At 53.2% G+C, this 11,197-nt stretch overlaps 4 protein-coding genes across 4 annotated transcripts; 2 read left to right on the top strand and 2 right to left on the bottom strand.

Moving 5' to 3' along the window:
* Positions 1–1,304: 1,304 nt before the first annotated feature.
* Positions 1,305–2,693, bottom strand: PODANS_7_10610 (uncharacterized protein; the record flags this gene model as incomplete). The annotated part of the gene is made up of 5 exons (XM_001908395.1): positions 1,305–1,665; positions 1,720–1,945; positions 2,003–2,102; positions 2,165–2,466; positions 2,516–2,693. 5 exons carry the CDS (start codon positions 2,691–2,693, stop codon positions 1,305–1,307), a joined length of 1,167 nt encoding a protein of 388 aa, XP_001908430.1.
* A 1,289-nt stretch (positions 2,694–3,982) lies between these two features.
* PODANS_7_10605 (uncharacterized protein) lies at positions 3,983–4,428 on the top strand (the record flags this gene model as incomplete). Its single annotated transcript, XM_001908394.1, has 3 exons — positions 3,983–4,145; positions 4,202–4,249; positions 4,304–4,428. The coding sequence occupies 3 exons, from the start codon at positions 3,983–3,985 to the stop codon at positions 4,426–4,428; spliced, it is 336 nt and encodes a 111-aa protein (XP_001908429.1).
* A 798-nt stretch (positions 4,429–5,226) lies between these two features.
* Positions 5,227–8,157, top strand: PODANS_7_10600 (uncharacterized protein; the record flags this gene model as incomplete). The annotated part of the gene is made up of 5 exons (XM_001908393.1): positions 5,227–5,450; positions 5,513–5,915; positions 5,973–6,100; positions 6,152–6,752; positions 6,802–8,157. The coding sequence occupies 5 exons, from the start codon at positions 5,227–5,229 to the stop codon at positions 8,155–8,157; spliced, it is 2,712 nt and encodes a 903-aa protein (XP_001908428.1).
* Positions 8,158–8,878: 721 nt separating this feature from the next.
* PODANS_7_10590 (uncharacterized protein) lies at positions 8,879–10,870 on the bottom strand (the record flags this gene model as incomplete). The annotated part of the gene is made up of 1 exon (XM_001908392.1): positions 8,879–10,870. One exon carries the CDS (start codon positions 10,868–10,870, stop codon positions 8,879–8,881), a length of 1,992 nt encoding a protein of 663 aa, XP_001908427.1.
* Between the last annotated feature and the right edge of the window lie 327 nt (positions 10,871–11,197).

The raw sequence follows: 11,197 nt of genomic DNA, 5'->3' as shown, positions 1-11,197 counted from the left end.
AAGAAACTCACCCTATGATTAGTTTTCAAATTATCCACCTGCTTCCTAAAAACCAACCCCCAAAGATCCTTACACACAAAACTTGATCACATCCAGCGCGTCCCCAAACTTTTCCCTATCCTTCGCAAACCTCTCCACCAGCCCCTGCCCAACCCGGTACCCTATCCCCTCCAACCGGTAAAACGCGGCCTCCCTTTCCTCCTCTTCTTCACCCTCACCCTCAGAAATCTCTGAGTTTATCCGATACGACATTGGCACAACCTCAATCAACAAAAAATCCAACGCCGACGACGAGAGGAAGCGCGCGGTGGGATCGAGGTGGTTGTAGGGTGGGGGGACGGGGTCGAAGGACATTTTGGATGTGGTCAATCAGTTCGCGGTGGGGTGATTGTAGGATGTCGCGTCGGGGAGGTGAGGTGGTAGTTTAGAAATCGCGGGTTTGTTTGTTGCAAGTTGGAGCTCGAGATGATGCAAGTTGTTGAACAAGAAGTGATCCCCGCCAGTTGCTCCCTGGGAGCTTGAAGCACAGAGCCAAGCCAAGCCAAGCCAAGCCAGGGACTGTGGGGCCAGACGCATGTAACTATACAAAATATGCAACTAAGACGTATATCTCAGGGGCCTGATGACAAAACAAATCCTAACCATCTCATCTATCCTGGGTGCTTCTAAACTCTGAAAAAATATGCCAACTGCTTGAAACATTCAATGCCTATCTCCCAAAGCCAGCTGTTACATTTCAACAAAATCACATTGCTTCACCCAACTTCAGTCCACTCTCACAACCACATCACCACAATCACACCACCTTTTATAAAGCATTTACCAAATTTCTAGTCGCAAAGCAACCAATGGCTTAAAAACAATCCACAAACCATGGGTATATCAACCCTCATTCCCTAGCAGAAAAGAATACCTGCTGCACAAGATTCCCTAGCCCGCAGCCTAGTCAACTCCCGCTCCGTCCCGGCTGCCCGTTTGTGATGACGTCCAAAATGAAAACTGCTCCCGCTCAAAACGCCAATGCCATGCCCAGCCACAATCGGGAAATGCAAAAAAAAAAATCCCGGGGTTTTGTAATTATACACATCAAAAACATCACACCAGCAGACCTGTCCCCAACTCACCAGATTCACACCGCATAACCAAACCCGATTTGTGTATCTGTGCACCGCCGGGTTTACCTGCTATGCTCCTCTTTACGGTGCAAATCAGTCCCGGTAACGTCCTCTCGACCGGCTCTGGGGGAAGCGTTTTCGTCTCAACACTGTTGCGCCAAGTGCTCCCACTTCATCAATATCCTGCCTCTAGTAGTACCTCGGGCGCTTTGCGGACTGGGCATCATCTTCATCGTCAGAGGAAATCAGGTCAATGACCTCGGGAGCGGATCGCTTGCTGGAGGACCGGGGTGCAGCAGAGGTGTCTCTGGAAGCACCACTCTGTGGCGTCCCCAGATAAGCAGCACTCGACGGATGCTGTGCAGAGCTGTAAATTGGCTTGCTGGGGTTCTCATAAACCACGAGATCATCGTCGTCAATATAGCTAGCCTCCTGACTCTTCGAAACTCCTGTGTCCTTTTTGGCACCAGGAAGAGCCCATTCTCCATTTGGCTCAATGGTGACCTGCTCCGTAGATTCCGATGTGCGAGCCAAGATGTCACGCGCGTACCTGGATAACATGTCAGCAAACCACATGCAGAACAACCACCGCAGGGATACCTACTCATCAATCGCCAGCTGCTCAAACGGGGTGACCTTGTTGCAAATGGGACACACCCACAATGGGCTTTGCTCTTGCATCTGGAGATAGGAAGATGCATCGAAACACTGAATGTGGTTGCACTTGACGCCGCGGCATGGATTTGTCAGACGCATGTATGTGATGGGGCATTTGAGGCTCAGGTTCTGCGATGTCGCAACCACATCTGGATCACTGGCCGCCTTGGTAACTGTGCGAACAAATATCAGCAATGATCCACAAACACAAACAATAACCGTGTGCCTACTTTCATCAATAACGTGCTCCTTCCGGATCTTCTGCCTGATCTGCGGCACCAGAGCATCCACCGTGGTCGTTTTGCAGAGGACCACGGACAGATAAAACTTCTGCAGCAAAAATGTTAGCGTTTCCAAAGGTCACCACGCAGGGATTGCCGCACCGTGGGCACCTTTTGAGTCAGGGCATATGTCACCTCGATGCGGTTGGTATAGCTCGGAGGTCGAAAGCGCAACAGGTGCGTCACATCGACAGGCTTCGTCGAGCCGGGCTTGTTTTTCAACCCTCTCAAGTTGGCCTTGACCTCCTCGCCATTTACCCGTAGTTCGCATTGATAAGGAAAGGCAATGTCCTGAATTGGCGTTGTCCCGTTGGCACAAAACACCAGAACCCTCATGGATGGGTTTTCATCGCACACAGACATCTCCGACCCTCTCAACTCGATCTTTTCCGTGTTCCTATGACTCGTCATTACTATTGCGTTGTCAGCAGATGCAGTAACTCTATATATAATTCAACATACCCTCCAACTCTCGGGGTTTGCCCAGCTGGTGCCTCAGCTCGTAGAAAGGGCTCGACTTAAAGGCAAAATGCTCGATTAGTCGAGCAGGTGGTGGTTTCTGGATGGGCATCCCGGCCGAGTGGGAGTTGTAGCCGCCATATGCCGCCCGATAACCCGAAGAGCCATAAGAGGACGCCATGGTAGCATATTGGGGCGGGGTCGCCGGTCGTGGTGGTTGGTATTGCGACTGACTGTTGTACAATACAGCTGGGAGGGCAGCTTGCGGAACAACTACCGCAGGCTGGCTGTCGGGGTGGCTATAGCACGAGATGCTGGAGGAGTGGCTATAGGACGAGATGCTGGAGGAGTGGCACGCGCCAGAATGTTCTTGCGGAGTTCCTTGAACTGCTGCCAATCTTGCTTTTCAGACACGCTGGATAATTCTGGAGGTAGGCAGTTAGTCACTCTGCGCGATTGAAGCGTGGGATGAAACGCAACATAGGTAGGGTTGTACATAAATAGCAAGTAAACCGGAAAAGAACTGGAAGGGACTCACGTTGGGTGATCCGCCTTTGTAGATCGACTTTGTTGCCCGTCTTAGCGAGGCCATTGACCTGACATATCTGTTGGAGCACCGTCTTTTGCAGAGCAGGATTCTGGACGGTGCGGGTCAGGTTCTGCAGTTCGGCTGTCTTGTCGGCCATGGCCCGATGTCCTTGAGAGCGAGGGCGCGGCAAATTCAGGCCGCCGACCTCCAATATTTAAACAGGGCAGCCACCCCAGGGTTCTCGGGGCGAGGGCGCGGGAAGGAGGGAAGGAAGGAGTGATGCACCGCACCTCTCTCCCGGTCTCCGGGGTCTCTAGGTCCCGTTTGTTTACGGGTAAGAAGCGGGTGCGCGCAGCCTGTTGATGATGCCCTGAAGCGATTCTTGCTCAAACTCGATATCCTGGATGCTGTGATGGCTGATGAAGTATCGGAGACGCGTGTAACCTGCTAGACTTTGACGCCCTCGTCACCGGCAGCTCTGCGCTGTCGCGAAACTCTAGGGTGGTCGTCGATACAAAAAGGCGGAGTTGGGCGGCAGATAAGCCCACGACCAGCGATCGTCCACTGTTGCCCTTTTGCAAGGGTACTGCCACTGTCGCCGTCGGATCCTCGACCGAGTGCGGAGAAAGTCTCGGGTACAAATGGTTGATTTGGTCTGGAGGTCTTGGCTGCCTGAAGTTGTGCGGGAATAGAGTTCGACAGGGGAATTTGGTATCCACCAAAAAGTACCAGTACTTATCCTAAGTTTGGAGCTTGGACCAGGGTTTTGGTTATCGAGGCGTCGAAAAAAATCAACTTTGATCCCATGCTCTTATCCGTGCCTAGACTTTTTGGCCCCATCTTCACTCACCAAGTTGCTCCCATTCACCACCACCACCACCAAGAAGTTTTGCTAGTTCCGTTTCGCCAGCAATTTCACTTTACACACACAAACCGCAAAAATGGGCAAGAGTTCGAGAGCCAGCACTATCAAACAAAACAACCGGAAACTCAAGGCCAATGTCTTCGGGCCTGTCGAGGCGGCTCGTGCTGAGCGTCTACATGCCAAGTTGGCAGAGCTCATTGCGCAGCCCAAGCCTGTGAAGGAGGTCGAGATGAACGACGGTATGTCTGGAAATATTTAACACAACTGAGTAAATATGTGCTAACACTGTCTGCAGAGCCCGTGGATGAGGAGGCCAAGGAGGTCGAGGCTGAGAAGGAGGAGGGTGAGTTTGACTCTCGGAGTGAAGTCAAGTGAATTTCAAACTGACATAATTCAGCTGCCATGGAGGTTGATGAGAAGCCAGCGGCGCCATACAAGGAGAAGGAGCGCAAGCGGAGAGGCAAAAAGTCCAACATTGTCTTCCGCAAGAAGGGCCCCAAGACCAACAGCAAGAAGAAATGAGTTTTGTGGTCTTTCAGAGGCTTTACTTTTTTGATACCCAACAGGTCAATATTCACATCGGGGCCATGGCCAGCTTCAGACTTGGAGTTGGCCACTCAGCTCTGAGCCTATAATGGGCGAGGAGAGACAAGGGGCCAAGGGTCATTGCCTTGACGGAGCGGAGGCACACGCAGCATGGAGACAGCGCAACATTGGACTGGTTCAGGCGTTTGGTCATTTTTCTGGCGTTAATAATGGGTCGTGGAAAATTGTTGGAGTCGACGCTCGTCTGATTCAAGGCGAGTTCTGATACCCTCGGTGGAAAGCAACAGTCACTCGGTGGCAATGACCCGGAAGAGGAGGGCACCATCTCGTGAGAAATACATTTGTGTCATGCCACAGTTTTCCCCCATTTGCTAGCTTGCGAAGATTGATCAAAGACCTTCCTCATGGTGTTCAGACCTGCCGTTTTGGTGCAACGGCTTGCGACAAAGTGTGGGGCCTCGACGTCTGGGGCCAATCTTGGACTAGGGTTCCGTCCAATCACGAACCCCGCCTGCTGCTTCAGACATTCCAGAAGGTCCAAATCCCAAGACATGGGGTCAAACTGCACCAAGATGGATATGTTCAACCTTATCTCTGAAAACTGAGTTGACAATTGTCTCTTTTTCTTCTTCTTGGAGTTTTTGGGGATGGCCTGCTGTACGCAATAGACTGGAATTTCCTTCGGAAAAGAAAAAAAGACATCTCTTACCATACCCCACTAAGCTTCAATTCCTGCTCACGCGCGCCTCAGATACCGGCGTAAGAAAGTTGGACATGTCGCCGCGTCGCAGTCGCGATGGCGGCATTTTGAGCACTCTGCTGCTGGTGGCAGCCAATCTTCTGGTTCCAATCGCCATATTCGTCTTTGGCAAGGGGTTTTTTCCCTACAAGCCACTTCTCCCTGGTCTTGCGACGTATGGCGAGAGCTCCGTTTATGGCGAGCCACCAAAGGCGCAGTTTGACAAGCTGGTGTTTATGGTTGTTGATGCGTTGCGGAGGTATTTCCCCCCTTAGCCCCTCTTCATACAGTGTGCGCTTTATGCTGACCCTTTTGCGACAGTGATTTTGTCTACACAGCAAACAGCGGCTTCAAATTTACCCAATCGTACGTCTCTGAATACTGTCCGGCGCAAATGGGGGGGGGGGGGAAGGCTGACCGAGAAGGGAATAGACTGATTCGCGATGGGGGTGCTCTACCGTTCACGGCACATGCCACTTCGCCGACTGTTACGATGCCACGGCTCAAGGCGATAACCACGGGGTCTATTCCTTCGTTCCTGGATGTGGTGCTTAACCTGGATGAGGGGGATGAGAGCTCAAGCTTAGCGTCGCAGGATACGTGGTTGGCGCAGATGAAGAGGAAGAAGAAGGGGAAGCTGGTCATGTACGGAGATGATACATGGTTGAAGCTGTTTCCGGGCATGTTTGACCGCTTTGAGGGGACGACTAGCTTTTTTGTTTCGGTAGGTGGGATGGCTCTGTGAGAGGCGGTTTAGGGGGCTGACTGAGGGGTTGTGTAGGACTTTACCGAGGTCGACAATAACGTCACGAGGCATGTTCCAGAGGAACTGGAGAGGAAGGATTGGAATACTCTGGTTTTGCATTATCTTGGGTTGGATCATATTGGGCACAAGGGCGGGCCGAGGAGGTAAGCCACTGCTGGTGAACGGACAGGTGCTGGTGGTACTGACGGTTACAGCCCCCATATGCTCAACAAGCAGCACGAGATGGACAGCATCGTCAAGCAAATCTACCAGGCCATCGAGTCCAAAGACTACCTCAAGTCAACCCTCTTTGTCGTCTGCGGAGACCACGGCATGAACGACGCCGGCAACCACGGCGCCTCCTCCGCTGGAGAGACATCCCCAGCCTTGTTGTTCCTCTCCCCGAAGCTCAAGAAGCTCAACAAGAGACTTCAAGCACCGCTGCCAGAGAACCCCGACTTCCAGTACTACGACACCGTCGAGCAGTCCGATCTGGCGCCCACTCTTGCCGCCTTGATGGGCGTTCCAATCTCCAAGAACAACCTCGGCGCGACCATCCCTGACTTTTTGCCGTTTTGGTCTAGCAGTGAAGTCAAGGCCGAGATTCTCATGCGCAACGCGGATCAAATCATGCAGGTGGCCCACGCGGCTTTTGGCCAAAAGATGTATGAGTGGTCCTTTAAGGAAGACGGCAAGCCCGAGACAGACGATGAGAAGCTAGCTGCCGGTTACATGGAATTTGAGCAGTTGTATCAACAAGTCTACCGAGGAGCCAGTCCTGATCTTTACCAGGAAATGATCCCCAAAGCAGGAAACGTAAGTTCCCCCCGTCTCTTCCCGCAACTACCTTGACTAACAAAAGCAGTGGCTCCACGAAGCCCAATCCTTCCTCTCCGGCATGGCGAGCAACTATGACACTCCACAAATGCTCCTCGGTTTTGGAATCGCCCTTTCGGCCCTCGTCCTCGCTCTCATCTCCTCCCCCACCCTCCCATCCATCCCCTTCTCCCTCGTCACTCTCGCCTACGGCGCAATGATGTTCGCCAGCAGCTACGTCGAAGAGGAGCAGCACTTCTGGTACTGGGGCACAACCGCCTGGTTCGGCTACCTCCTCGTCCGGGGCCTCAACCGCAAGACAGCCCACCCAATCGCCCATGCTGTCTCCTTTGGTGTGATCCTCCTCGCAGCTCGCATCATCAGATCCTGGAACCAAACCGGTCAGAAATTCGCTGGAGAGCCTGACATTGTCACGCTCTACCTCCAGACGTCCCCAGTCCTGTTATGGTGTCTAGTCGGGGCAACATACTTTTGGATCCAGCAACATCTCACCTTTGGCCTCTCCAGCCTGCCAATCTGGCTTTCTTTTGCGACGTCGATTGGACTTGTGCTCGCGGCATTCACCTTCAAGGTTGCCTTTGTGGTGGAGGATGCGCCGGAATTGTTGACAGAGTTTGTGAAGAAACTGCTGGAGATTAATTTCAGTGGTGGGGGGAGGGAGCTGGTGGAGAGAGCGCGGGCGGTGTTTATCGGGTTGGGGATTCTGATGGCTGCTAGTCTGGGATTCATGGGGGCGAAGAAGCAGATTAGCCAGGGGCAGCCGGGGGTTTTCACTGCTTTGACGGTGCTGACGCTTTTTTTGGTGACGCAGAGCCGGGTTACTGATATCCCGCTTTTTTTGCTTTATAATCTTCAGTTCAGGCTACTACTCTCGTATGTACCGGAGTTGGAGCTGGGGGAGATTACGCTGTCGAGTCTACTGCTGCAGTACGCCTCGTTCTTCGCACAAGGCGGCTCCAACGCCATCAGCTCGATCGATTTATCGTCGGCGTATAATGGGATCGCGACGTACAACGCGACATTTGTGGGGATATTGACGTTCTTGTCGAACTGGGCTGGGCCGGTGTATTGGGCGGTGGCGACGGTGATTTTGCTGCTGAGCAAACGACAACATCTGCTGAGCCGCCGGCGGGGAGGGGAAGAGGGAAATGTGTACAAGTTGCACGTCTCCCTCATGACGGTGTTTATCGCCGCGGCGACGGCTGCGGTAATGGGGGCTTGTGGGGTGTTGAGGGATCATTTGTTTATTTGGACGGTTTTCAGCCCAAAGTATCTTTATGTCGTTGCCTGGGCTGGGGGGGTGCATTTGGGGGTGAATGTCGGGATGGGGGGTTTGTTGTATTGGCTTGGAGTCAGGGAGGGGAGTGGGAGGGAGAAGGCGTGAAATGGGGGACGGGGAGAGAGGACTTTCTGGAAGATGGGCACCTTGTCGTCTTTCCCCTTTTGGATGATCACAAGACGCATTCTGTCAATAATACTTGGGACCTTTGTCGTGTCGGACTGAAAAGGGTGGTATATAGTAGAGATACTTTTGGCATCATTTTGTGTAGGAGTCAGATCATCATGCGAGTCAAAATAACCTCCAACGGTTGGAATACGGCAGAATGAAAATAAATGTGATTCAGTTGGGCTCCCGAGCAGTAAAAAGCCTCCATTTCATGGTAGACAGAGCACACACACGACGGTGTATTGGCGCAGATAATACCCTCATTGAATTACACCCCTTTGATAATGCTAACAACAACCGCTCGAATCTATCTCTCTCAAGCCCATACACAAAACAACTCCATCAGCCTTACTTCTCACCCCTGAGCTCCGCCTTCTTCTTCCTCATTTCCCTCTTCCTCGCCACAATCTTCGTCCTCATGGCCAACTTAGCCTCCGCATTCTTCTTCCCCTCCTTCGTCTGCGGCTCCGCCTTACCCTTCTCCTCCTTGGGAACAGCACTCTTCTTCCCCTTGCTACTCTTATTCCACGTATCCGGCCTCTTCTTCTCCTCCTTCCTCTCCCACCTGTTCTTCCTCCCCCTCTCCCTCTCCCTCTCCCTCTTCTCCCTCTCCGCCCTCGACCCCGGCGCCCTCGGCCCCTCCTCCCGAATCTTCTGCTCATGCTGCCTCCTCCTCTGCACAACATTCGCATCTCTCAATAGCAAACTCCACAATCAACCTGCTCGTCTTCCCCGCCTCATTCTTCATCGCATGACCATTCAGCCACCTCAACCCCATCAACGCCCAGCGGTGCGAGGTGTACTCAATAAACCCATACCCCCTGCTCTTCCCCCCTCCCTCCGCCTTCTTCTCATCAATCTTGCTCCCCTGCACCGTCTCAAACACAATCTTGGCTTGCTTAACCACCCCCTTCCCCTTCTCCTTCCTGTGCCTCTCCGCCTCCTTATCCTGCTCACCACCCCGGAGATTCTCCTCCTTCGAAAGCGGCGCCCTCTTCCCCTCCTTGACATCCTTCGCAAAACCCACCACCGCCTCCCTGGCCAACGCCTTCAGGGCCTTAGAGTCCATATTAGCAGGAATATTCCTTACCGCCAGGCGGGTGAGCGAGATATGAAGCGCCGGGTTGCTCTCAATAAGCTTCTTCCTTTGCTTCGCGCTCGCCTCACGCATCTTGATCTCCTGATCGGAGAGCGTCTTGAAAACGGGCGAGCTAGCGGGGATTTGACCCTCCTGAAGCAGAAAAAGACGGCGCTTGTCCTTGTCCTTCTTGGACGCGCTCATTTCTTGCAGCCGCGCAGCCTCGCTCTTGTCAACGGCAGGGGCAACCTGGAGGATACGGCCGTCAAGGGTGTACGTTCCCTCGGGGTCGAGGGTTTCGTCCTGCAGGACGGAGTGCTTGGCCAGCGTGGGGGCAGGGCGACGGGGAGCGCCCTTGAGGCAGGAGACATAGTCGTCGTGGTTGAAGAAGCAGACGAATCCAGTACCCGCGGGCCGGTCGGTGCCGCGCTCTTTGACCACGCGAGCGTACCTGACTGCACCAAAGGTTTCAAAGTGGGCCTTAAGCTGCTCGTCGGTGGCGGTGTAAGGGAGGTTGCGGATGAAGACGGTGGTGGAGTTGTCAGTGGACAGCTTCTTTTCCGGCTCTGCCTCTTCCTCCTCGTCGTCTGATGCATCCTCAAACTCGGCATCGCCATCCTCGTCCATCTCCTCGTCTGAATCCTTCTCCTCGTCATCATCTTCGTCCTCGTCCTCGCTGTTGACATCTTCATCATCATCCTCCACCTCATCCTCGAGATTCTTGCCGTAATTCTTGAAGAAATTCGCCAGATCGCGATCCTCCTGTGTCATGTTCGGGTCCTCCTCCTCTTCCTTCTCCTCCTCCTTTTTCGCCTTCTTGGCCTTCTTCTTCTCAGTCTTGGTCTCCTCACCACCCTCCTCTTCCTCCTTGTGCTGCTCCCAAGTCTGCTTATCAACCGCCCAATCAACCGCCACCGTCCGCCCGTCAATCTCCTTGCCATTGATAGCCTCCAACGCCTTCTCTGCATTCTTGCGACCCCGAAGCGTGACGAACCCAAAACCAGAAAGCTTCCCCTTCGAATTGGGCAAATCCGCAAACTTGATCTTGCCAAAAGGCTGGAACAGCTTGGCAAGCTGCTCCGACGACTTGATGCTCCAAGGCAAGTTACGAATAATAAGCTTGGGCGCCTTTCTCTGCTCAGCCAGCTCCTCCTCCCGCTGGCGCTTTTCGGTGACGACTCTTGCAGCGACCTCGGTGCTAACCTTCGCGGCATCGCGGAGACGGGGCTGGGCAATGTCGAGCCTCAACCTGCGGCCGTCGAGGAGCTCGTTGTTGAGCTTGATCTTGGCCTCGATGGCATCTTCGGGGTCGGCGAAGGAGACGAAGCCGTAGCCGCGGGAGGTTTTGGTTTTAGGGTCGAGGACGACGGTGGCGTGTTTGACGGGGTAGTGTTGGGAGAAGAAGTTGGTGAGGGACTCGCTGGTGGCTGATGGGGGGAGGGATCGGACGAAGAGGGATCGGTTTTTGTCGACTCTGGGTCTTTTGTTAGGGTTGGAGGAGGATTGGTCGGTGGAAGAGGTGGTGGCCTCGACGGGGCCGTCCTCGCGTTGGCGTTTTTTATCTGCTCCCATTGTTGCGAATTTGGTATGTGAATTTTTGGTGGTTTTTCCGAGGAGCTGGTCCCTGGCTCAATTGACAATTGGAAAGAAAAAAAAACCCCAGGGAGGTGGGTTGATAAGAAGCTTATCGTGCGAAAAGTGGGGGCTTTCGTGCTCCTTGCCGCTAGAATCACGGCCTTTGAAGATAGTCGTGATGCCTTAAAAGATGATTGATAGGCCTTACATAGAGTGCAATAAGCCTTTCATGATGTTAACATGCCTTTACACTTTTAATAAACCTCCAAAGATAGTCTGAAGGCCTTTAATATTACTTGGAAAGGCTGTTGAAGATGGTCGACG

Source organism: Podospora anserina, chromosome 7 (assembly GCF_000226545.1).
Source record: "Podospora anserina S mat+ genomic DNA chromosome 7, supercontig 1".
NCBI classification, from domain to species: domain Eukaryota; kingdom Fungi; phylum Ascomycota; class Sordariomycetes; order Sordariales; family Podosporaceae; genus Podospora; species Podospora anserina.
The sequence above is the reverse complement of the archived record's forward strand: the minus strand, read 5'-3'. Positions and strand labels throughout refer to the sequence as shown.